The sequence below is a fragment of the Carcharhinus amblyrhynchos genome, chromosome 13 (assembly GCF_965287045.1).
Source record: "Carcharhinus amblyrhynchos chromosome 13, sCarAmb.v2.hapA, whole genome shotgun sequence".
Taxonomy (NCBI): domain Eukaryota; kingdom Metazoa; phylum Chordata; class Chondrichthyes; order Carcharhiniformes; family Carcharhinidae; genus Carcharhinus; species Carcharhinus amblyrhynchos.
The window spans coordinates 61,328,118-61,355,744 of record NC_137336.1 but is presented as its reverse complement, the minus strand read 5'-3'; the positions used below and the strand labels follow the sequence as shown (position 1 = coordinate 61,355,744).

At 42.2% G+C, this 27,627-nt stretch overlaps 1 protein-coding gene across 2 annotated transcripts in view; it reads right to left on the bottom strand.

Annotated features, from left to right (window-relative positions):
* LOC145351945 (dihydropyrimidinase-related protein 3-like) overlaps positions 1-26,153 on the bottom strand; it is a 184,497-nt gene extending 158,344 nt beyond the window's left edge. For both annotated transcript variants that reach the window (XM_080201755.1, XM_080201756.1), the window contains exon 1: positions 25,567-26,153. In XM_080201755.1, coding sequence (XP_080057881.1) covers positions 25,567-25,911 — 345 coding nt within the window. In that variant the 5' untranslated portion in view covers positions 25,912-26,153. The remainder of the gene's footprint in view (positions 1-25,566) is intronic.
* Positions 26,154-27,627: the final 1,474 nt, after the last annotated feature.

Below are 27,627 nucleotides of genomic sequence, written 5' to 3'. Positions count from 1 at the left end.
CATTAATTCATGAGCTGATCACTAGGCTGCACTTGAAATTGTTCCGAGGTTGTTTGTCCTGATTGTCACTCCCATTCCTGCGAGAATGTAGAAAGTGTCAGCTTAACAGTTAATCCTTATGGGATGGCACAAGCTGGAAGTCAACCACAAGCAGCAAAAACAATAGGAGGTGATTTGAACCCAAATCAGCCCATTCTGTGGTCTGAATCTTTTCAATACTCTGCTGCTGCTGGATTCAATCATGTTTGAACATTGCATTCATTTGAAAACCCAGCAGGCTAGCTTTCATAGTATTTTATTCATGTCACAAAGGAAGGCTTGCATCTGGAGAATGGTCCAGACTTTGTGGTGAAAATAATCAAATAATCAAATTGATACAGTTGGCATGCACTATCACTGTTCCAGTAAAACTAACAATTTCAGGATTCTGTGTGTGCAAAATGATGTGGAAATTCAGATCTTGATGTCAGTAATTCTGCATATTCCAGAAAGTGCACTGTTGAGGTTGTGCAATCCTTAAGAAATTATGAATTGATTAAACTTCCACTTTAGCACTGTTCGCATGTGCAATGCTTTGAAATAATCTTGGAAAAAGGTCCATCGCATTGAATGAATTGCAATTGGGAATTTAACAGTATACTAACTTCTTAATTGCTGCTGAACATCACTACTCCAGAAAAGTTAATTCTATATTTGTGAGATAGCAACTTTCCCATTATACAAAAAAGTTCAATGTAGTTTTAATTTTTTTTACCGCTTTGTTCATATTGATACTTTAGCTTCTATCTAAATCTTAGTGCACTATCATACCACCTGTTCACACTGCACTCCTTCTCAACAAAGCATCAGTCTGAGGCCTTGGGTAGGCCATTAGAGACTTGAAGAAAATATTACGGGGTGGGCACGGTGGCACAGTGGTTAGCACTGCTGCCTCACAGCGCCAGGAGCCCAGGTTCAATTCTGGTCTTGGGTCACTGTCTGTGTAGAGTTCGCACTTTCTCCCCATGTCTGCATGGGTTCCCTCCCACAGTCCAAAGATGTGTGGGTTAGGCTGATTGGCTATGCTAAATTGACCCCAGAATTGGGGGATGAGCAAGGTAAATATGTGGAGTTACGGGAATAGAGCCTGAGTGGGATGTGGTTGGTGCATCAAGGGCAGAATGACTTCCTTTTGCACTGTGGGGATTCCATGATACTGTGATAAATGCTTGTAGGTCTCTTGATACTGTGCCAGATTTAAATTGTGTTGGGGGGGGGGAGTGTGCAGAGATCATCAGATTAGTATGCCCTGCAGTGTTATACAGCCAGAAAATTACAATTTACTAAATGTTTAGTCATTGTTATGTAAGCACATGTGATAGCCAGTTTGCAATCTGCAAAGTCCTGGAAACAGCAATAAGATCAATTAAATTTTTTTTTGGTGTTGATTAAATGATGACCGCTAATGAGGAGATTGAGAGGAGTTACTGTTCTTTCCTGAATGTATGTCATAGAAACTTTTGTATAAAAGCAAAATACTGTGGGTGCTGGAATCTGAAACAAAAATAAAAAATGCTGAAAAATCTCAGCAGGCCTAGCAGCATCCATGGAGAGAGAACATCGAGCCAATGTTTCAAGTCTGCATGACCCTTTGTCAGAGCTAAAATATAATCTTTTACATTTACTGGAAGCAGATGATGCAGTCTCTCATTGGAAGGATGGCTGCACTCCCTCAGTACTGCACAAAAGTGTTTGAATAAATTACAGACTCAATTCTCAATATGGGTTTTGAACTAATGACCTGCTGACTCAGTAGCAAGAGATGCAAACCAATGAGCCAATCTTACATGTGGAAAGGCTGAACGGTTTTTATATTTTCATCAAGGCAAGTTTTGCTGTTTTTATTCAAAATGAAGTAACCATTTATAAACAGTGCTGTCTAATGCATGATTACAAAATGGATCTTTGACATGGCGCAGTTACAAGTTATTACCGTGTAACATTGCAGAGCTCTATCTCAGACAGGTGCCACAGGAACACCAGTAGAATTCAAGCTGATTTGATTTCCAATGTTAGCCAGCATGTGGCTATGTCTTGGTGTATGTGCTTTGGCCTGGTGGAAGATCAATTCAACAGAAAGTTCCAGTGTAGGTTAGACAGTCAACAGATTGCTGCATAATCTTAAATTGACACTTGGCCTATTTGCCTCTGTTAACTGTTGTGGTGCTGAATCCAGATCTGAACCATCATTCTAAGCTATATGTATTGATATTGTGCACATAAGGCCTAATTTGTCCCTGGAGAGGTTGACCATAGAGGTGAAACAATGGGGTTTCCTAGTAGTGATAATTTTAATGCCAAGTTAAACTATGAAGAAAAGGTTGTGTCTATTAATGAAGACTATCTTTTGCAAGTGAATGAATTATGGGATTATCAGCTGCCAGTTCAGGAATGGATGGTAAACCATCAGCTGTGGACCTCCAAATTCCTTACCAACCAGCAACACTCACAAAGGTAGCAGACAGAGCTGGTAATATTTGCCTGAGCCTTGCACAACTTTCACTGCGCAAGTGTTCTGCATTTGATCTTGCCACCAGCAGTTCCAGATGGACCTGATGGGTGTCCATTACTCTTGCAAAATACCCTTGTGCCAGACTTTTCTCTAATGTCCAGTGAAATATAGCTGATGATTGATTGCAACACAGCGTCAATTTGACATTGGTATATTACTGTTTAAGTTTCTGGTCTGACATTCTAAAGTATGTGGGTTGAAACCCCACAAAGGCATTTTGAAATCTGAATTTAGTCTAAAAGAAATCTGGAACTGAAAATCTGTATCAACAACAGTAACAAAGAAGCTATTGGGTTGTTGTAAAAAAAATCTGATTCATTAATGTCCCTTTGACGAGGAAACCTGCCATTCTTACAGTCGGGACTGTACCTGACTCAGGATCCAATCTCAATGTGGTTGACTCTTACCTATCTTCTGGCATGGTCAACAAGTCATTCAGTTGCAGTAAGCTCCAGAACACCATGGGATAGACAAAGTGCCAGCCTCGCTGGCAAAGCACATGTCCTAAGAATGAAGTAAAAAAGAGATCCTTTGCCAGCCGAATCACCTAGAGTTGATTCTGTGCCTGATTGAGCACTTGTCCTGGATACACCTATATATGGAAATTTCTAGGTCACTAAAACTGTTTCACATACACCATCAGGCATCTCGATGTTAGTGTAGTCAACCTCCTGTCTTTTGATGCATGATACTCACTCACAGAGGTTGATGATATTCTGTTTCTGTTGTTACCTAATGCCTGTATCCACCCACTCCTCTGTTGGCATTGCAGGCCAAGAACCTTTCTCTGGCCTCTCTCCACCATGCCTTCAAACAACTGAAGTGCTTTGTCCTGCCTGCCAGGTGATTGCTCCTGTAGTGCAGCATCTCTACTTCTGTGAAGAAAGAAAGACCTTTCTTACTAGCTCATCACCATGGCATCAAGCCAACCACTACAGATAGGCAAGGACCATGTATTGTCAGGTATGAGATAATTGAATGCATTGTGTTGGCATTGGCGCCACTCTCCTTTTTCTATTTACAGATTCAGATAGTAAAATTGTGTGATATGTTTTAGGAAGGTACATTTATAGAGAAGATGCTTGCCGGAATCAGTGCTGCTGGCCTAAACATCTGCAGCTGTGAGTTGATCCACACTTTAGGCTAATCAGCTGAGACACTTTCTGAAAGCTGGCCTTGATTCTTGGGTGGCTGTGGTTTTCCACTGTTGGCTCTTCTTGCTCACTGACTGAGCACAACCTACTTTTTGGCAGTCTCCTTCATATCATGGAAACATTTGCTGACCTCTTGCCAGCTCTGTATCTCCTGTTGTGATGGCAACTGCAATTGTATACAGTGTCCTCCGAGGACTCATATCTGGCTTAAGGGCTGGCTGGCTCAATTTCAGGCCTCTTGGCCGTTGCCTCCTCCACAATAAGGATCATCTCCATTTCTATCGATGACCCTGCATTGACGGTGTCAGAAATTGCAGCATTCCCTGCCTTGCCAGTAAGCAAAGACATTCACAGCTGCTGAACTTACAGGCCTTAGCTTTAACTCACAACTCAGCAAGCACAACCTAGATATTGAGCTGCTTAACTCTGCTCTTCAGCTCACTTCTCCCATCACCTACTAAGCTACAACACTCAGAAGTCAGTGTTGCTAATTCACAAACCAACTGTCACTCCGCACTGAGGAGTGAGGGCAGGCAACGAGTTTGACATCATTAAGGAATTATAAGGTACTGGACCTTAAAGGGCAAGGTCTCCATGAAATATCTGTCAAAAATATGATACGCATTTGCAAGAAAGTGCAAAACGTTTGCCAAAATGTTTTTTTTCTTGAAGGCAGGGCCCCCTTTAACGTTAAAAAGAATTCAAACTTGTCATTGTGCAGACTTTTTTGTTCACTGTCTGTGATTGCAATTTCCTAACCATAGTTATCAGCAAGGAATTTGCTTACCACTTTTAGTAGTTCATTCTGAGGTCTGTTCTGGATAATCACTCACTTATCTCTAAACTAGTCTGCCAAGCAGCAGAGTTGCCGCAGTGATTAAACCAGACACAGCAATGTAGGACAGTCAGCATTGGGAAGGTCTACCTACTCTCAATACAAGTTCCTGACCTGACTTATCGACGTCAACATTCTGGCAGGACTTGACGCAATGGCAGTAAAGTGAACGTTTCTTTTAGTCACAGCAGCCTTTGCTTTCTTTCTGTTTACAATTGGCCAAAAGGCTCTGTATTTATGATGCATTCCCTCTTGATCATGTCAGCAACATGGGAATTACAATATCAATCTAGTTTTCCTTCTACCATCCTGGTCATTGCCTGATACATTAATTGAATTGTTGACAATTGGTACAAAGCAGCCAAAGAATGAGGTGAGGAAAATCCCAAATGTGCATAATTGGAAATGGTGATTGACTTGCTTCAAGAAAGGAAAATAGAAGAGACATTAATTTCAAATGTGACATCAAGCAGTTAACTGCAAAGAATAATGCACACTGGTGTTGTGCCTTTGCAAAAGATATCAAGTTCATTTCAGTTAAATATAGAGATCACAAATATCCATGAGAAGGGCCAACAATAGGGATATAAAGACATAAGAAGTAGGAGCAATGGTTGGCCATAGAGATCATAACATCATATAATCCCTACAGTGCAGAAGGATGCCATTTGGCCCATCAAGCCTGCACTGACAATAATCCCACCTTAGGCCCTATTTCCATAACTTCATGTATTTACCCTGCTAATCCCCCTGACACTAAGGGACAATTTTGACATGACCAATCAATCTAAGCCACACATCTTTGGATTGTAGGAGGAAACTGGAGCACCCAGAGGAAACCCACACAGACACAGGGAAAACATGCAAACTCCACACAGTCAGCCAAAGCAGGGCTTGAACCCAGGTCGCTGGTATTGTGTGGCAGCAGTGTTAACCTCTGTGCTGCCATTCTGTAAGATTTTGGATGATATTCTATGTCAACTTACTTTCTTGTCCAATCCCCACATCCTCAATTTCCTGAGTGTCCAAATTCCATCAGTCTCAGTATGTATTTACTGACTGCACAACCCCTACTCTCTGAGGTAAAAAATTCCAAAGATTCGCAACCCTCTTTGTTGTACATCTCAGTTCTAAATGACTGCTTCTTCACCTTGAGAATATGTCCCCTTATTCTACAGCCTCTCAGCAAGCTGGCCCTGGTCATCTTTCACTCTTCTAAATTCCAATAAATAAGGGTCATTCTACTCCATCTCGAAGTTAGACAAGGTCTCCTCCCTGGAAGAAACATAGTGAAACTTTGTTACCTCGGAGACAGTGCATCATTCCTTGGTTTAAAAAAAAGCCAAATTGTACACAATATTCCTGGGTGTAGCCTACCTAAAGACAACATTTGCAGAGAGACTTCCTTATTCTTATAATCAAGCCCCTACAATAAAGTCCAACATACAATTTGTCTTGCCAATTACTTGCTGTAGCTGCAAATTATGTGATATCTGTACAAGGGTATGTCCCTCTGCATATGAACATTTACTAGTTCCTCTTCTATCAAAACATATTCGGTTTCCACTATTCCTACCAAGTTGACTAATTATGTTTTTTATGCGCTTATGGTATGTGGGTGTAAGTAGCTACACCAGCATTTATTGTCCTAGTTGCTCTTGAGATGGTGGTGGAGCTACCTCCTTGAATTGCTGCAATTCCTGACGTGTAGGTTTACACAGAATGCTGTAAGGGAGAGAGTTCCAGGATTTTGACATAGCAACAGTGAAGGAACGGCGATGTATTTTCAAGTCAGGATGGTGAGCGAGGGAAACCTGTTGGTGGCGGGTTGTCCACATTGTACACCTTCTGCCAACTTTGTGCCCAATCAATTCACAGGTTCTGTAATTCATTGCAGCCACTTTACATCCTACTTGCTGTTCACTTTCCCACCTAATACCATCAGCAAACCCATCCCCTCATCAAATTGTGGATATAGATAGTGAGCGCGATTTTATGATGTCGCTCGGGCGAAGCTCATAAAATACCATCTGAGGCCAATGGAGAATTCCGTTCTGCAAGCCTTGCCTGCCCCAACTGCAGGGCAGGCAAAGCAGTAAAATTCTGGTGCGTAAATTGCTGAGATCAAAGCAATGATCCGTCTGGCACTTCCCCACTTTCACCCTGTATCCTCAAAAGTGATCCTGCTTTATTGCTGCTCTCTGTTTTGTGTTGGTTAACTGATTTTCAACCCATGCTGATAAATTATCTAAGCCTCACAATCCTATCCCAATGCAAGTGCCAGGATACAACATCCCAGGAATTTTGCCACATGCCTTGAACAAATTTGGCAATCAGGGGAAGGTGTTAATAATGGTGGGCGCCCACACAACTAGGCCTTCAGCAAACCATGTTATAGGAGTGGCAAACAGTAATGAACTTGCCTTCCTGGATGGTTTGGCAGTTAAACACATGGTCTGGTACTGTGTTGAACCATAAGTACCAATACGATGCAAGATTTCTGTTCAGTGAGCCTAAATTAAGCAGGGTAGCTGGAACTGAACTAAGGGGAGCAAAATCCAAAATAGGATCGCCCAGTGTTCCCAATTCTGATTCCTACGTCATGTGTCATTTCACACTCCCCCCACTGCCTCATCGCCTCATCGCCTCACCACCTCACCGCCCCGCCCCCCCGCCCCCCCGCCCCATCCTCCCAGGCACCCTCATCCTGTTTAATACTGCACCTTTGAGCATGCTGAATGAAGAATGGATTAAGCTTGGCCTTGATGTCATCACTAGTTGAATAACTTGCCCACATGTCCTGTTTGGACTCACTAATGAAGATTGGCTTAATGGGCGAGGCTATTTATGCTCGTTCTAGGATTCTAAGACTGAGGTGCGAGGTTAGCAAACAGCAGCTCAGAAGTGGAGGAAAACACTGCTACAGGAATGATGGGTCAATTGGCCCATTTCAGCTTTTTGTGTCTTTCCAAACCTTTTTGTTTCAAAATTGTTTTGGTCTTCATGTTCCAGATCATGAGGCATCCCAATTTGCCAAAGGCTGTGAAAGGGTCTGTCTTTGTCTAGACTATTAGGAACAATTTACATAATCCTGCTGAGAATCAACAGCAAATTCAGTGTGGTAGTATGTATAAAGGAAATATTTTGAATCACAGGATTTCAATTGAGTTTTCTTGAACAAACTGGCCCTTGTTATAGGCCTTATTTAAAGCGTTAAGATGAAGTCAGCTCATTCAATAAGCAATAAACAAATGAATAATCTAAGAGTGATGCAATAGTATCAAACTTACTGTAAAACTAACGTTGAAATACCTTGATAGAAAATAATTATATACAGATTACTATTCTTTCACTAATTAAATCTGTTCTTCTGGGTTTAAGATCTACACAAGGTTTAAAGTAGCCTGAGTTAGTGTGCTTTTAATCTCTCAAAAATCTGACAGAATTCCATTTTCTAAAAAAAGATGCAGCCACATTTTCAAGAGAGGTCTCCACAGCTAGCTGCCAATGACCAATGGCCCCATCGAGAGAGTTTTATATACCAGGAATTGAGTAGGGTAGAGAAGTCAGAAACTTCTATAATTTGTCAATTCAACAAAAAAATCTATTATTGTTCTACGAAAAGAACCAACCAATAGTCTGTGTGCCTTTGTAAATTGTGACTGAGACAACTCCTCCAACATTTGTTGCTGGGGGCAATACCATTTTCCAACTTTGTAGCAAAATAATACATATTACTGTTCCTGTAGACTTCTTTACAAGGTTGACAACTATATATGATTAGTTTAGAGGCTGTGGGAATTGAACATTAATTTTCAAGCCTTTGGTGAGACCACACTGGGCATATTGTGGCAGTTTTGATCTCCATATTTAAGGAGGGATTTGCTTGCCTTGGAAGTGGTAGGTGATGGGGCACCAGTTCATTAAATTGGTTCCTGGAAAGAAAGGGTTGTGCTACGATGAGACAGAATAAATTGAGCCTTAAATCTCTTAGATTTTGAACCATAAGTGGTAATCTCATTGCAACACTCAAGATTTTGAAAGGCCTTGACAGGGTAGACACTGAGAGGCTACTTCCCATGACCAGGGAATCCAGAAAGTGGGGGCACAGTCTCAGGACAAGCTGTTGATATAATCCCCAGTAACCCAGAGGCTCTGGATGAATAATTCCGGTAGAGTTCACACTACCAGAAGGACGTGGAGGCTTTGGAGGGAGTACAGAAAAGGTTTACCAGGATGTTGCCTAGTATGGAGTATGGAGTGTATTAGCTATGAGGAGAGATTGAATAAACTGGGATTGTTCTCTCTGGAAAGACGGAGGCTGGGGGGTTGTTGGGGTGGGGGGGACCTGATATCAGTTTATAAAATTATGAGGGGCATAGATAAGGTGTAAGCTTTCTCCCAGGGCAGAAATGTCAATTACAAGGGGGCACAAGTTCAAGATAAGGAGGAAAGGTCCAGTAGAGATGTGCAGGGGAAGTTTTTTTATACAGAGGGTGGTGAAGGTCTGGAATGCACTGTCAAGTGAGGTGGTTGAGGCAGGCACGTTACCAACATTTAAGACTTATCTGGATAAGTAATTGGTGGGGAATTGAGGGATACAGGTGATTGATTTAGATAGGACAATGTGATCGGCATAGGCTCGGTGGGCCAAAAGACTTATTCTTGTGCAGTACTGTTCATTGTTCTTTTGTTCTTTAAATGACCAGTGAGTAAACTAGCTTTGATGTGCAGAATCTCAGAGTACAGAATCTAACTTAAAATACTTAGCAAGTAGAATCTTATGTCCGCTGCCTACATAAGAACCAGTGTTTCAGCAGCCAAAGTACTTTTAACAACACTTTAGCTTTTTAAGCTAAATAAAACCTTTATCCATTTTAATCCATAACAAATATTATGAAACCAGCTGTAGTAGAATACCCATTAGGAAGACTAACATGTAAAGCATCACTAAAATTTGCTATTTTCATGTTCTTTGATCACTCAAGGATGGGAACTTAACTACACGTTTCTGAAAATTTAATTTTTTAATGTTTTATTTGTCCTCAACTTTCGAGTGTTGCATTTAACTGCTTAACTCCAAGATGTCATAACTAGCATCTGATTGAGTCTGAGTGCTCAACAAGTCCAACTAGTCAATCAAGCTTCACACTTGTTCTGTTGCTCCTCAGGTGCAGCATTATCATTTTGCGAGGACCCAGTATATTTAACTGGAATGGGAGTTACACTCCCTAAATAGATTGCTCTTTTAAAATTATTCCATAAATACTCCGCTTAATATCAAAACCAACATATTTTAAAGCCCCAAAAATATGAGTCCCAATTTTACATTCTTTTCTTAGCTTATTAGTAACACATTTCTTAAATCTTTCAGTAACACTCATAAGCAATGCACCACTAATGTTTTCTTGATACCAACAAACCTCACTTTAGTCTTGTGAGACCCTCCTGCAAGGAATTTCTCAGTATAAATCCACCTATGTGACAAAGTCAATTGCCCCCTTATCTTCCAAACTCTCTACCACTAATTCTCTTTGTTTTGACCCTCTTATAAGTTTACACTCAAGTTTATTGTCAGTGTAATGTTATAATCATAAGGACATATGCTTCCAGTTCTTTTCTTAGATGGTTCTATGGTCTTAATTTCATTGTGCAAGCTTATGGTTTCTGTTGCATTTTTATGTCTAATGGGACTACTGCTGCGAGATCTCCTTCTTGCAGGCTCTTTTTCCAATATGTAACGGTTTCTGACACGAGAGAAACCAGACCAACTATCCTCAATGTGTTGCCATCATTAAACTTCCCATATGAGACACTTAGAACAATCCAACAATGTGGACCCTAGTACTGATGCAGGGATCCCAAACTGAGTTTCATCAATCTTTTATCCAATATGCTAATCCATGATATCTTCATCCATGGAACAACTACCTATTGCACAAAATCTATCAATGTTTGACCATGCTTCATAGGCATTTAACAAATCATCCTCTTGTAGACTTCACTCAAACTCTAGTAGATGGTCCAAACACCCATCACTATCCAACTGATGGGCATCAATCTCATAACTCCTTGCGTGAATCAGTTTTTGGTTTATTGTAACCCCCAAGATGTTGATAGACATGAGAGTCACTTCAGTAACGGTAATGCCATTGAATGTCAAAGGGAGATGGTTACATTCTCCCTTGTTGGAGATTATCATTTCCTGGGATTTGTGTAGCACAAGTGTTACTTACCATTTATCAGCCCAAGCCTGAATTTTGTCCATGTCTTGCTGCAAATGGATGGGAAATGCTTCAGTATCTGAGGAGTTGCGAAAATGCAATTATCAGCAAGCCCCCCACTTCCTCCCTTATGATGGAGGGTGGGTCACTGATGAAACAGTTGAAAATGGTTGGGCCTAGGACACTAACCTGACTAACTCTTGCAGTGATGTCCCAGGATTGAGATGATTGACCTTCAACAACCATAGCCATCTTCCTTTGTGTTAGGAATGGCTTCAACCAGTGAACAGATCACTCTGCCCATCCCCCCCCACCACCCCCCCTTCCCCAACCCCACCTCTCCAATTCTTGTTTACTCCAGTTTTGCTACGATTTGATCATGGGTCAAATGCTGCCTTATGTCAAGGTGAGTCAGTGTCATCCTCCCAGTTAAGCTCTTCTGTCCATGTTTGGACTAAAGCTATAAAGTGATCACAAAATTGTTGGCCCTGGCAATAAGCAGATTATTGCTGAGTAAGTGCCATTTGATAGCAATGTTGATGACAACTTCCATCACGTTATTGATGATGGAGAATGGATTGATGGGATGGTAACTAGCCAGGTTAGTTTTGACTTGTTTTCATGTATAAAAAATACCTGGCCAAATTTCCACACTGCTGGGTAGATGCCAGTATTGTAGATGTATTGGAATAGCTTGGCTAGGGACATAGCTAATTATGGAGTATGTTTGCCTGAATGTTGTCAGGTTCCATAGTCTTTGCAGTATCCAATGCCTTCAGCTGTTTCTTAATAACAGGTAAAATTAATTGAATTGGGAAGAGGTGCCATTTTTTGGAACAGATATTAAACTCATCTCAATGCTCTCAGATTCAAAAATCTCATTGCCTGATTCACATTCAAAAAAGACTTCTTTTAATAACATTGATTTCTCAGTGTTCGAGTAGTTTGGGTCTAATGTCATTTGAGCTTAGGAAAATGAGAGATGACCTTTTGAAACATAAAATTCTGAAGTGGTTTGACAGGGTAGATGATTCAAGCATGTTTCCTCTTGCGGGTAAATAAGGACCACGACTGTAAAATAAGGTGCTTCTTATGAATTATGTGTATGAGGAGGAATCTCTTCTCTCAGAAGGTTGTTAATCTTTGGAATTCTGTCTCCCAGAGAGCAGTGGAGGCTGGTCATTGAATTACAAAAGGAACACTTTCTGTCTACAGATCATACAGTATGTCAGCCATGTCTTAGTTGTGAGCAGCCTTGCCTCTGAATCATAAAGTTCTGGATTCAAGTTCCACTCCAGGGTTCGACTGCAAAAGTGTGACACCACACCAGTACTGTGCTGAGGGTGTGCTGCAATGTTAATCTTTTGGATGAGACTTTAAACTGAAACTGAGTCTGCAAGCTCAGGTGGATGTAAGAGATGTATAAGCTCCCAGTACTCTATTTCAAAGAAGCACAGGGAAGTTATCGCAGGCATTTGTCTCTCCATCAACATCACAGAGATAGAGTGCCACATCGTTATTACATTACTGTTTACTGGAGTTTTCTGTGTGCAATTTGACTGTCACTATTCCCTACATTGTAACAGTGACTACAACTCAGAACTACTTCATAGAATCACAGAATCCCTACAGTGCAGAAGGAGGCCATATGGCCCATCAAACCTGCACCAACAACAATCCCACCCAGATCTTATCCCCATAACATATTTACCCTGCTGGTCCCTCTGACACTAAGGGGCAATTTAGCATGGCCAGTCAACCTAACCCGCATATCTTTGGCATGTGAGAGGAAACTGGAGCACCCAGAGGAAACATGCACAAATACGGGGAGAATGTGCAAACTTGGCACAGACAGTGACCCAAGGCTGGAATTGAACCTGGGTCCTTGGCACTGTGAGGCAGCAATGCTAACCACTATGCCACCATGCTACCCCTGTGCCACCCTTCATTAGTTGTGAAGCACTTTGAGACATCCAATGGTCATGAAAGGTGTTTTATAACGTAAGCCCTTCATTCTTTCATTGCAGCTTGTTGAATTAGATCAAATAAAAGGAAATACTACAGATGCTGGAAATCTGAAACAAAAACAGAAAATGCTGGATCAACTCAGCAGGCTGGCAGCATCTGTGGAAAGAGAAAGAAAGTTAATGTTTCAAGTCAGTATAATTCTTCTACAGAGCAGTGATAGCAATTCAAAAGTACTGAACACATGAAATAATTGGAAGTTCCTACATGACAAATATTCCTTTGCCCTTGTCCCCCAATTCTCTAACTCACTACTTGACTGTAACATGGAAATGTAAAACCCATTATGAAAATGTAAGTTGTTTCTTTCTTTACAATATTTATGATAACCTGGTCAGTTTTAAGCAGATTCCAATGGAAGTATGGTATTTGCACCAAATTTTCTGAGGTGAGTACGGACTCATATAGGCACACCAAATGAAGGGAGGAGAAAACTTGTAAAGCAATATTTAAAGGGATGGGAGCAATTAAGGGGAAATGACACATTCCAGAGACAAAAACAAATGCCCCAAAAGACTTCGGAGAGCATCAAAAAGGTATCCTCGTCTATTGTATTCTTCACCATCCTTGGTAGAGAGATGCAGGAAATATGAAGTAAAGAATATCTAAGTTGTAGACGTGAATCTACCAGTAAGAGATGGAGCAACTCATCACTGACATTCTCTGTTTGGAGATGAAGTTCAGGTTGTGCTGGATAAGCTGGTTGGAGGAGGGTAATTGCAGCATTGCATGGCACAATCCCTAGAGTTCATTGTTGCAAAATGTCTGAAGAGAAACGGAGCCAAACTTTAGGCTGCTGCTGACCATTAATGTACCTATGCTGTCTGTTAGTTGCTGAAATTCTTGCATAGGACCATAAAAAATAGAACCAGGAATAGATCATTTGGTTCTTGGGTCTGCTCCACCATTCAATAAGATCAGGGTTGTTCTGATTGTGGCTTTAATTTCACTTTCCTCTCTGACCCCAAAAACCTTGGGGGAGATCTTACCAGCTCATCTCGCCAGTCTATTGGTGTGATGAGCTGGTAAGGTCATGTGAGAGGCAAAAAAAAAAACAGCTTTGCAATGGTACCAGCTGCATTTTGCCACTGTAATCAGCCTCAGGAAATGTGTGAGGCAAATTTAAATAATTATTTCATTTTACTTCATTTATTATTATGAGTCCAATACATAATTGTCCGAGATCACTTGCTTTAATGACCTCGCTGATTATTAAATATGGTCCCAAGCAACAGGCTCCTGACGTGATGACTTTGCCAGTGGAACTGGAAGCCAATGAAGACCCCCAGTGTTCGGGGGCAAGCCCTGGGATGCTGGTAGTGCCAACTTGGTAATCAGGGATGGGAGGGGCAATGACCAGGTGAATGGGGGAGTGAAAGATGTCCCAGTGCACTATGTATATTTGTACACAGTGCATTGGAAGATCAGGTAGAACCCCTACAGCTCAGCAGACAATTTCCCAGTATGAATAGGCTCTGTCTACTCCCGCTACTGGCAAGAATCACACTTTGCCTCATTTTCGTTCTAAGTGCCATATGATTGCGCCTCAGAGTTCACCCAAAAGATGGACATGATTCTCTCCCGTTTTCACACTTGTTCAGAACTTAAGAATTTCTTTGTGGTAAGATCACCCTCTCCCTTGACTCACTTGTTGATCAAAAATCTGTCTAACTCAGCCAAGAACATATTCAATGATCCACCCTCCATTGCTCTCTGGGGGAGATAATTCCAAAGATTCTCTTCTGAGAGAAGAGATTCCACCTCATACACATGATTCATAAGAAGCACCTTATTTTACAACAGTAGTTCTTATTTACCCGCAAGAGGAAACATCCTTGAATCATCTACCCTGTCAATCTTGTGTTTCAATAACATTACCTCTCATTCTTCTAAACTTGAATGACATTAGACCCAAACTACTCGAACATGTCTCATAAGACAATCCGTTCATCCAAGCAATTAACCTAATGAACCTTCTCTGAACTGCTTCTTCTGAAAGTATAGCCAACAAGATCTTCCTCTCTATTGAACTGGAGCCTGAGAAGGACTGTTCTCTGTAGTTCCCATCAGCAGATGTGCCAGGGCCTGTAGAAATGGTGGACAGCTTGACAGGTGTGCCCATTTGGGCCCATGGGGTAGAAATTCTTCCTGGGCGGTAGCATAAAACCAACAGTATTACATCAGTCATTCAGTATATGTAACGCTCAATATTCAATTTCATTGCAGTCAACAAAATTCAGTACCAATTGGGAAATGTAACCAGTGGCCAATTTGGCACTACTCAATAAGCACTGCTGCAAAGACTTTCTATCTCACACTCTGTCTTGCTCACACTGGCATTCCTCGTCTTGCAATCTGTACTGGAATTTAATCTCCACATGAATTTCCTTGTCTGTCCACTGCAACTTGATGTTTTTCCAAGGGATTTTCATGGGTCTTCCATTGAAGTTATGGTGGACAATTAGGAAAACCTGATTTAATCCCATTACATTTGCGTACTCCTAATGAAACATCAGGTAGAAGAGTTAGTCGCACAGCTTAGTGGTGCTAATGTGTCTATGCCTTCAAGTACAGTCACTTCCACTTAAATAAATCATCTTCAGATGCATGTGTGTTGATACTGGTTGGGCACAGAACAGTATTTGTGCATTCTGATATGCTTGGCACCCGTCCATTTGTCCTCTCTTCTTCCAAGCGTCATATAATCAGGCTGGGATTGGGCCAGAGTCAAGGCCCAAAGATGAAATCATATTGCAATGGCTCATAAGAACCATAGTGCCAGCAGAGGGAAACACACAAAACAAGAACAAACAGAAGTAGTTAAGAAATCAGGAGATGAAACTTCTCAGCTGGTAGCATTTCAACTTTCAGCCAGAAAGTTGTGGGTTCAAGCCCAGCACATAGCTTAGACTGACACTTGAGTGCAGTAGAGGGAGTGTGACCTTGTCCAGGATACCACCTTTCAAATGAATCATTGAACTAAAACCCCAAGCGGCATCATTCGTGCAGATGCAGAAGATTCAATGGCATTTTTCTGAAGTGAAACAGATTGGTTCTCCCCACTGACCAACTTCACTCCCTTAACCAACACCTTCAAAACAGATTAACTTTTCATTCATCTCATTGCCCCTGGTGGGAACTTGTTGTATAGGAATTTGTTGCTGCAGTTGTAACCTGAAAATGGACACAACATGCTGGAGCTGTAGCAGAACAGAACTCACCGTTCTGTGCCCAACAATCAGTACCAACATACATGCATCTGAAGATTGGGGGAAAGGCAAATTGTGCGGAGGGTGTGGAGAGTCTGCAGAAGGATCTAGATAGGCTGGGCGAATGGGCCAGGAAATGGCAAATGGAATTTAATGTTGGCAAGTGTGAGGTGGTCCACTTTGGTAGGAAGAATGGTAGGAAGGACTATTACTTACGTGGCGAAAAACTGCAGCAGGCGACGGTGCAGAGGGACCTCGGGGTCCTTGTGCATGAGTCGCAAAAACCCAGCTTGCAGGTGCAGCAGGTGGTCAGGAAGGCGAATGGGATGCTGGCCTTCATAGCGAGGGGGATTGAATATAAAAGTAGGGAGGTCTTGCTGCAGCTGTATAGGGCATTGGTGAGGCCGCAGCTGGAGTACTGTGTGCAGTTTTGGGCGCCGCACCTGCGCAAGGATATTTTGGCCCTGGAGGGAGTGCAGAGGAGGTTTACTAGGCTGATACCGGAGTTGAGGGGGTTGAGCTATGAGGAGAGGCTGAATAAACTAGGCTTGTACTCGTTAGAGTTTAGAAGAATGAGGGGAGATCTCATTGAGACGTATAAGATGATGAATGGGATGGATAGGATAGAGGTGGAGAGACTCTTCCCGCTCAAAAAAGACAGTAGGACTAGGGGGCACAGCCTCAAGATAAAGGGGAGGCGGTTTAGAACGGAGTTGAGGAGGAACTTCTTCACTCAAAGGGTGGTGAATCTCTGGAATTCTCTGCCCGTTGAAGTGGTGGAGGCTGCCTCGCTAAATATTTTTAAGAAGCGGGTTGATGGGTTCTTGATAAAAGAGGGGATTAAGGGTTATGGGGAGAGGGCGGGAAAGTGGAACTGAGCCACGACAGATCAGCCATGATCTTATTGAATGGCGGGGCAGGCTCGAAGGGCTAGATGGCCTACTCCTGCTCCTATTTCTTATGTTCTTATGTTCTTATGATTTGTTTCAGTGGAAATGACTGTATTTGAAGGAAGTAGGCACAGACACATTGGCACCACTAAGCTGTGTGACTAATTCTTCTATCTGATGTTTCCTCAGGAGTACGCCAAACGTAATGGGATTAAATCAAGTTTTTCTAATCATCCACCATAACTTCAATGGAAGACCCATGAAAATCCCTTCGGAAAACTTCAAGAACCAAGTTGCAGCGGACAGATAATGACCAAGCGTGTCATTTTCCAATACCGCTATTTCCTTTGTTTATTCTTTCATGGGGTGTGCATGTCACTGGCAAGACCAGCAGTTGTTGCCCAACCCTGATTTCCTTTTATCTGATTGGCTTGCGAGGCCATTTCAGACAGTTAAGAGTCAGCCATGTTAAATCTGAAGTCACATATAAGCCAAACCAAGTAAGATTTCCTTCCCTTAAAGACATATAACCCAGCTGGTTGTTTTTTTTCCAACAATCAATGATCACTCAGAAGGCTAGCTTTCCATTCCAAATTTATTAATTTCATTTAAATTCCACCAGCTGCCATGCAGGAGATTTGAGCCCATGTCCCAAGAAAATTAGCCTCTGGATTATTCACCCAATGACTTTACCACTTCACTACCATCTCCCCTAATTTGCATAGCAGTGTTAGAAAGTTGGACCTAGTGAGTGACTGATCCAATCTCCCAGAAAGGGTTGCTATCCTTTTTGGCCTATGAATAAGTACTTCAGGGCAGAATTTCAGGGGGTCTCTGAAAGGCGGCCTCCTAACATCAATAGCAGATTCTTGGATTTCCATGGATCCTCCACCACAGTTAGAGCAGATAATCAATCAGGAGAAGCCAACACGAAAATGAATGCTAACTGGTTTCATTGGTTGGTTGATTCTCTCTCCTAACTTCCTTGACTTGATTTGAACTCGGATGAGTATTTGGGGCATCGCTCCCACCAAAACTGTCCAAGAGGACACTGAATGGATGGCCGTACATTATCTCTGGACCACAATTCTCCAATTAGCAATATTGTGAGTCTCCTTTAATGGCAAAAGCTGGTGAGCATGTGGTTGTAGTAAAACAATGGTAATAACAACACAGACATATATACTATATAAATATAGATATATATAAGCACACATATAAGTATACGTACATAAATATAAACATACACATGTAAGTACCTAAGTATGAGAGATGATCTTAATGGCACATGTAAGATCCTAAGGGGAACTGATCAGGCTGGAAGCTGAAAGGATGTTTTTCCCCTATGGGAAAGAATCAAGTAGGGGACACCTTTTAAAAATAGGGTTCCAATTTAAGATGAAGATGAGGAGATTTTTTTTCTCTCAGAGGGTCGAGAGTTTTTAGAACTCTCTTCCCAAAGAATGATAGAGGCAGGGTCATTGAGTACTTTTAAGGCAGAGATAGATTCTTGATCACAAAGGAGCCAAGGGTAATTGAGAGCTTGGAGTTGGGGCTCAATCAGATCAGCCGTGATCCTGTTGAATGGCAGAGCAAGGTCAAGGTTCAAATGGCCAATTCTGGCTCCCAATTTGTATGCTTGGATATATACATACAGACATATGCACATATATAGTCACATGATGACAAAAGAATAGCCAAAGAGGTAGATTTTCAGAAGGAGGAAAATGAGGTAGTGAGGCAGAGAGGTGTAGGGAGAAAATTCCAGAGCTTGTGCTCAGGCAGCTGAAGGCAGTGACTGAAACTGGGGATGCTCAAAAGGTCAGAATTAGAATAAAGAGCCGACAGAGGAAAATAAAACCTGCATTGGTTTTGTTCCATCAGAAAATGTGATTAATCTAAAATAAACTGTACTTTTTTTTAAACTAGAGGAAAGGTCATGCTCTTTTTGTAAATTCCGTGCTGGAACTCATCCAAAGTGTTCAAAGGAATATTTCTCCTGAGCTGCATCAAACAAGCACTGCATTGTGTCCTTTATACACAAAGCTTTGCACTGACTTAGGAATAAATGTGCATCACTGTTTCTACAATTAGCACCAAACTATGGCTACCACTGCTTAAATGAACTAAACTAGTGAGAGCATGATAGCAGCGGGGAAGGTACTTCAAGAATATTAATTTTCCTGCCTGCCTCCAATCCTGCTGACCCTGACAAAGGCTACCCTTGGCTCCATTAACAAAACCCTTTCTAACTTCCTATTGGCTCTTCTTTGGTCATTCACTTCGCTTCTTATGACTGTTCACAGTTTCCATGTTTTGGGTTTAAACATTTATTTTCCCATCAAGGCACACCAGTGAACAATTAAGTACTGCATCTTATAAGCCATGGTTGTTGCAGTTCTTCTGAACTTGTCTTCATCCTCCAGATAGATAAAAGAGGAATCTTCCAGATTTCCAGCCCCATTTCATTGCCCCACAATTGGCTTTGGTATTTATCTAATTTTTCACCTCTTCCAAGATACAACATGGCAACAAAGGAGGGAAGAGTTCTTTGATGTGGTGCAAATAACATCACAAAGGTACTGGGCAGGCAGGAGAGAACAGCTTGACTTTCCAATGCAACACTGCTGCTTCTTTGTACATTAAGGACAGAATTATCCCATCCCGCTTGCCACGGGAACCATGGAAAGATCATGTTGACCTCGGGCGGGATTTTTCCGGCCATGCAGTGAGTGCAGGTGGAAAATCCCGCCCTAAGTCTCCCCTTGATAAAACTGTAACACCGGCAACCCCAAGAAAAATGTTCATTTATATAAAACCTTTAATGTAGGAGATATGCCAAAGTATTTCAGGCAGAGGAGCAGAGGCACAGAAACTACCAGTGGTGGAGTGGCATTGTCATTGGACTAGCCCAAGGGTAACGCTCCGGAGACCTGGATTCGACTCCCACCATTGCTCATGGTGAAATTTGAATTCAGTAAAATTCTGGAATTAAAAGTCCAATGATGACCATGAAACCATTTTGTCATAACTAATACCCTGGACTGGCACAGATTTGAATGCAGGACAATGTAGTTGCCTCTAAAAAAGTCAAACAAGCCACTCAGTTCAAGGACAATTAGGGATGGGCGACACATGTTGACCCATCCAGCAATGCTCAATGAAAAAATGCTGCCCGGTGGATGGCGAGAAAAGATAAAATTTTTGGAGCATCAAAAGTTGCAGGAGATATGGGATAACATTGGAGGATTTCATATGATGATTTCATGTATTTTGGGCAGGAACCAACACAGGTTGGTGAGGACAAAGGTAATAGACATCTGCAAGATCGGACGCAGACTAATGATTTTTTTGCAAACTGAAAGGTAGAAAATGAATAGCCAGGATGGAAGATGTTGAAGAAATCAAATTTAGAGGTAACAAAAGCATGGATAATGATTTCAACAGTGGTGGAGTGTAATGGGGCAGTGCTGTAGAAGTTAAAAAAATGGATTTGGATGTGGAATAACTCAAGAAACCCAACTGGAAAGGAACCTAGTTTATTTACAGAATGCGAAGTGGAGCTACTACCATGGTGTACACACACTAGTCCCTGCCATTCTGAGGAACAAAGTAAAAGGGGCAGTCCCTTAAAGAGAATTTAATGTACTTGGAACAAAGTAAAAGGGGCAGCCCCTTAAAGAGAATTTAATGTACTTAACACCCAATCTACAAAATTAATAAAAACATCTCAACTCTCTTTCACAAATGCATTTGAGAGTTCAAACATACACATACATACTCATATATAAATAAGTTACAAAGCAGAAGAGTAAATTAAATTGTTTGAGGGTCCAGAAACATTAGTTTTAATCAGCTCTAATGGATTGATGCCTTGAATGGTTTCAGACTGGGCTTACTGATCTTTCAGCATTCCATGTTGAGATTACTTAAGATGTTGACAGATGATTTCTGTCTTTTCCTATAGAATTGGAGCTGCTGGTTGATTCTTTATGTGCTGCCTTCAGCTGGTCAGAAAACAAGAAGGGTACAAATCTACAAGATGAATATAGGGAGAGGGTGCCCATTCAGGATTTCTGTTCTTCACTGGCCCAAAGAAAGACAGTTTCTTAAAACACAATGGAGATTAGTTTGCTCATCACTTAATATCCTCTTACAAGGGGCGGCACGGTAGCACAGCAGTTCGCACTGCTGTTTCACAGCTCCAGGTAGCTAGGTTCGATTCCCGGCTCAGGTCACTGTCTGTGTGGAGTTTGCATATTCTCCTCCTGTCTGCGTGGGTTTCCTCTGAGTACTCCAATTTCCCCCCACAGTCCAAAGATGTGCGGGTTAGGTTGATTGGCCATGCTAAAATAAATTGCCCCTTACTGTCCTGAGATGCGTAGGTTAAAGGGATTAGTGGGTAAAATATGTAGGGATATAGGGGTAGGGCCTGGGTGGGATTGTGTTCAGTGCAAACCCGGTGGGCTGAAGGGCCTCTTTCTGCACTGTCGGGTTCTATGATCTATGATTTGACAATCTGACCAGTTAGCCAAACATGGTCAGAGCAAATGGATTTCAGGTCCATTGTTCAGGCATGGTTAGATTATGGCTGATGGAGTTCCCGTCTCAGCCAAGGACCATTACCCAAAGTGAGTACATCTAATAGCTTAGTCAACACCAAACTGAATACACAAGTTATGTCTGGATGTTTTATTAATGGGTAAGGAGATGGACCACTCGTGCACACATAAGTTGATCATCTGTAGTGGGTTACTTCTAGACAACCTGACTCTATTCTAATGGCTTTGGCATTTGTAGGGTACAGCTGTGCAAATGTTCAGCCATTTTAAATAATTTAAAATGCTATCATTTGGTCTTTTTATTTATCCAGTGCTTTGAGCCCACTCATTAAATTATGTAATTTTAAACATGAAAAGACTGAAATAAGTGTAGCTTAGCAAATCAAAACCAGAGAAGTTACAACAAATCCATACACAATGAATTGGAAATTTGTAAGTGAATTTGAGGAAGTGTTGAGGGAAGAGAATTTTCCAAAGGCATATGCTGAAGGCAGTAAGGTTGGGAGTTGGGCTCAGAATCACAAATTTAAAAAAGCCTGGTTAAAAATGACATTCTCATCCATCACTGGATGCAGCTGGACCATATGTTTTTCTTCACAGGTACTTCTTCAAGTGGTCCAGCTAGCCTATTCTGCAAGATTAATCCTGGAATAAAGACATTGCCCAATGATTACAGCATATTCTAACTCTATCCTCCAATGCCTTTGTCCTTGCGTAATACAGGCCTATCATATAGTCTATATTAGGTTCATTTCCTCCATGAAATCTGCAGTGACTACCAGTCCTCGGCCCAATATTCCCAAACATTTTCAATGGTTTCATTCCTTTCAATATAAGTCCATGAAAATCATACTGTTATTTTGAACTGCCTTCATCTTTCCAATCTACATGTGACTCTCCTCAATCTTCCCAAAGTATGAAGACTGCTGTGGTCAAATTGACCAGGAATATTCTTGGATCATCATTCCTCCTCCACCTGTTGGTACCATTTTCTCTATTAAGGTCATTCCATCCATGGTGTTAACGGCTCAATGGATAAGATTCCCTTCTCTGAATTGGAAGCCCCACAAAAGATACTTGAGCACAAAGCTCCAGGGTAGTACTGAAGAAATGCGGCACTGTCAGATGTGGAATCTTTTAGATGAGATGCTCAACTGAGTTCTCCTCTGCTCTTACAGCTGAATGTAAAGAGATCCCATTCCAAAGAAGAGCAGATGAGTTATACCCAGTGTTCTGGCCAATATTGATCCCTCAAGCAACATCACGAGCCACAAATGATCTGATTATTATCACATTGTTGTTTATGGGATTTTTCCCACACTGCAACAGCGATTTCACTTCAAATGTACTTCATTGGCTGTAAAGTACTTTGGGAGTTCTGGAGGTCAGGAACGATGCTAGAAAAATACATATCTTTCTTTTTCATGTATTTCATCAATGGCATCACATTCACCCATTTCTCATTCTCACTCATTCTTACAGCACAGTTATGGCAACATCTATTCCACCCATTCCATGCTGTGTAGATGCCCCGTAGTTTATTCTCTGTCCGTTGATTTCCTTATTGATACGCTGTTCATCAGTGATTTGTCTGTAGGCAACAGATTGACTTCTGCTTGTACATTAACTCCCAGCTCTATTTCGAAGCCACCAACTATGAGTCTACAATTATCACTTTCACTGATCACTTGCTGAACAGCAAGTCCTGAAGGAGTCAAACTTCCTCTAGGTTAATAGCACAAAGAACAAAACTATTCCTTTCAACTGCCATAAAAAAATCTTCCCCAGCCCTGCTCTCCCTGAATATGATGGTTCACAGGTATGAGTTCTGTTGAAGCTTAAGCTGAACTTCAAGCCCTATATCCTATCCATTATCAGCCTTACATCACCTCATCAGTTCCTTTATTACCTCCAGGCTCCATTCTACAACCATGTCCTCACTAGCCCCCTGCGTTTCAACTGACACAAACTCTGACTTCTGCAATAGCTTTCATTCCCCACCAGCACTGGTCTCCCTATCACCCAATACACTCAACTCCAAACCCTTCATTTACAATCTCACCATAGCCTTCCCTTTAACTCTATGATTTTTCTCCAGTTTCACATGCCAATCACATCACCTACTCCTCCAGCCAGACTCTGATCTCTTTTGCATCTCTCTCCACCCTTTGGCTAACTCAAACCAACACCTCTTGCCTCTTTCCCCCATCTCTTTGGAAATTGGATTATTGGGAACAGGAATAGCCCATTCTGGCCATTCTGAACCTGCTCTACCATTCAGTGGCTAATCTTAATAGTTGACCTTCAAATTATCTCCTTTAAACCTAGTTGCCTGACCACAACCTCAGAGTACCTCCCCCTAATTCCCCTGCTATTTAACATCCATATTCATCTTCCTAAAACACATTGAAGCAGTTCCCATATTGAAACTACATAAATTAAAGCTTTCATCACATAAAAAAAGGTAGTAAAGTTGAAAAAAAATAAAATTTCCTTCTATGACAACCAGAAGGCATAGAGGCATCTAATTTACTTTGCAGGGATGGGCGAGGCAAAATCCTCACTGGCCAGATCCATAAAACAAGACGGCTGATTCAACTTAGGAAGGACAATTTACCAATGAAAGATTCTGAATCAGCCATTTCGCTGGCCTTATTCTGGCTTGCTGTGTAAACCACAAGCTATCAGAATTGGTCACCAATACAGACTGCACCAACCAAAATAGAGTGGACCTGTTGATGAAAAAAATTGTAATTCTTCCTCTGCCTCCCCTTCACATCGGAAGTAGCAGTTGCCAGAATAAGAGGGTGCTACGCCAGAATGCTTCTAATAGACCTGGGAGAATCTGGAAACAATTTAAGTAATTCGCCATGGGAGAGTTTAATCATTGCTGAAAATGACTTGTAAATGTGCGAGAGAAAGAGTTTATGCGCCTAGCAGCTCTGGCGTGTTAAATAGGTAACCAAGAACAAGATGTTGCGCATTACCAAACGCATTGGTCCTTACGGAGGCTCCACAGCAAGCCCCACTGAGGGTTCAGCTGCAGTGGGCTGAGGCAGGTAGGGTTCCGAGACGTTCACCCTCTCTGGAAGGAGCCGCATTTCCACTGCTGCAGTGCAATTCTTGCCTGCTGCCACACTGTGGCTCTACTTCCTTTGCCTATTCCCCACCATCTCACCTGTCAGTTCTTCAAGAACACCCCCAACCCCGCAACACTGAGGACCAAGGCGAAAAAGAGCCGCCTGTCTGCCAACGCGGAGAACAACCTCTGCACCACAATCTCTGCCCAGTTTAACAACACTAAAGAAAATGTTTCTTTGTTTGTGCGTGTGTGTTTGGGTGAAGAGGGTCTCTGCAATTGCAGCAACCAAAACTGCATTGAAACAAAAAGGAATCGCAGGAACGTTTCCCCAGGCTGCAGAAATAATTAACACCACACGAACCAATGCAGCATTGACTAATGCAGAACTCAGCAACGCAGCCTCAGCAACAGCTAAGCAATGCAGCATTGACGGGCATTAATGCCGAGCTAACCACTCAGCCGTTTTTTAAGAGGATTGTTCATTTCTGAGTTTGATAATTTTAAAAAAAATCTTTTTCCCTTCGCCTTTCTCAAGGGGCATGTCTCTGGCCTCTCGCACAGACTGGGGTTAGCCTTCAAGGCTCTATCTATCCCTTGCCTAGTCATTGAAGTTTGGTGCACTCAAATGACTCCACGGTCGCTATCATTGGACAAACAGTACGCCTCCCTGATCCGGTTACCAAAGCCACGGGTCGCAGACTTGGGCTAAACTGAATGAAATGCCACCTGACAGGACGCACGCTTAAACCAAACCTTTAATCCACATGAAATAACAAATTTCACACAAAAAACACAAACCAAAAAAAAAATAAACCTCCAGCTGGAATCTCTGAACTTCACCAACAGCAAAGGGATATTTCACACAATATTTTCTATGTTATTATCAGCAGTTTCACTTAATCTCGAAGCAAGGTTAAATGACATTCTTTTTTTAAAAAAATAAAGTTGAACAAGTATTTTGCCCTCCCTCCTGCCAGTTGGGTTTGATTGTGTCAGATGCAGTTGGAGATAGAAAGAGGCGGATTTTTTTTTACCTGCGGTTCATCCCGGTTCTGGAGCCTCTCCTTGCCGCTGGCAGTGGTGATTTGGACCCCTGGGTTGGCGGCTCTCTCCGCCGTCTCCGGGCTCTCGCTGGTCGTGTCGCTGGACGCCTCGGTGTCTTGGGACGAATCGTGGCGGCCGGCGCTGCGGGAGCTGCGAGAGCTCTTGCGGCCAACGCTCAGGGCATCGAAATCCAACGTTTTGCTCTCGTAAGCTCCCTCCACCGAGCAGAACATCCCCCCGTACTTCTGCCGGGGGACCTGAGCGGCCGTGCCAGGCCGGGCCAGATAGACTGGCAGGTCATCTTCCTTGTCCCAGTTCCTCCTGCCCTCGGCCATTGATCTGGGTGGGCTGATGGAAGTAAAGGTGTGGGGCTGCCTGACTGTAGATGTAGATATTGGTGGGCGTGGGGGGGGGGGAGCAGGCAGAAGCTGAGCCGCTAGTGGTAGACTGCTCCTAAAAAATCCCCTGACACGGAAGTGATAGCGCCTGAGTACTGCACACTGAATGGATTTTGTTAAAGTACAGTTACCCCCCTCTCCGTTTGCCTGGCCTTTCGCAAGAGCAAGTCCGTCCGCCTTTGAGCAAACCCAGGCGCCATCCCTTTAGATTGTGGGGTGCGGACAAGTCGAGAGGCCATAACTATTGTGACATTTGAATGGGGGGGGGGGGGGAAATGAAAAGTCCACACCTTAAATCACAGCCAGGCAATTGTTAAAGTTGATTTAACACAAACAATTCCCAGTTTCACAGCATTCGATTTACACCAACCAACCTTTAAATGGGGGAAAGAAAAATAAACTAGTGTTTTCATACTCCTCCACCACCGTCACACTGAAACAAGCTTTTAGCATCTAACGTACTTGTAAATTCATTGCTGACTCAGATAACACAATGCAGATCCTGCCCTGAAAACCAGCTTTACTTCCAGCTGGAATCTCAAGTTAATAGTGATGTGGGATTCTTAAGTATATTAGTCCGGACTGCTAAAACATACACATACACACATAATATAAGAAACAAGATATAACATTATCAAAAGCATATGCACACACACACACACACAAAATGATATATTTTTTAATATTATCAAATATTGTGCCTATTACAGGGAGCAAGGGGAGGGGGTGGGGATGAGCTGAGATGAAAAGCGATTAGAAATGCCGACACCAACTAGACGGGCCGACTGGCCCTCCCCTGTGTGTTGCAAGATCCTCTGCTATAATTATATAGAGGTTAAAGTTGGCAGAAGTTTGTAGAATGAATGAAACAAGGCGTTTGGTATTAGCACAGTTGTGTGAGGTTGCGGGAGAATCTTTTTTTTGCTGCAATTCGGAAGCATATTTTTCTTTGCCCTCCCTCTGTAAACAAAACCCTTTTGATTTCGGTGCTGCTTTACAACACCCACACCCACCCCTCACCCCCGTCCACCATTCCCACCCCTCTTTACACTGCAAACCGGTCCGTGCCATTTTATCAGGCACCAACCCTGTTTGATATAAGATGTTCTGCAAATTATTCGCCTTGATGTCGAACAGCCCGGAAGGGCAGCAAGCTCACCTCGAATCAGGTGAGAAATATCAGATTATCCGAGAAAGACACACACACACACACACACACATGTGAACTAGCCATCGAACAATGTTCAAAATTTGAGTATCCAGGAGTGCTCGGGGATGTGATTGATATCGAATTAATAATTCCCAAACAAATTGCAGGCTGGCACAGAATCGCATGGTATTTTCAACCTTTATTTCAATATTTAAATAAAAGCATATATTTAAAAAAAACTTTTAAGCAATCAAATCCCCATTTTATTAAAATCATGCTAATAATTTCAAGGCGATATATTATTTGAGACCCAGGGCAGACCTGTGCCAATTGATTGGTTGCATTTTGATATAACCTTACTTTCTGGACCTGGCTGCCTCCCATTTATTTCCCAGGAGGACATCGTTATTCACTGCGCATCAGGAGGAGAGGCCAATTGAATGCCGAATGCACAAGCTTGCCGTTCCGTCGGCAGGTTTGCATCCTCGCCCCTTTGTCGTGCA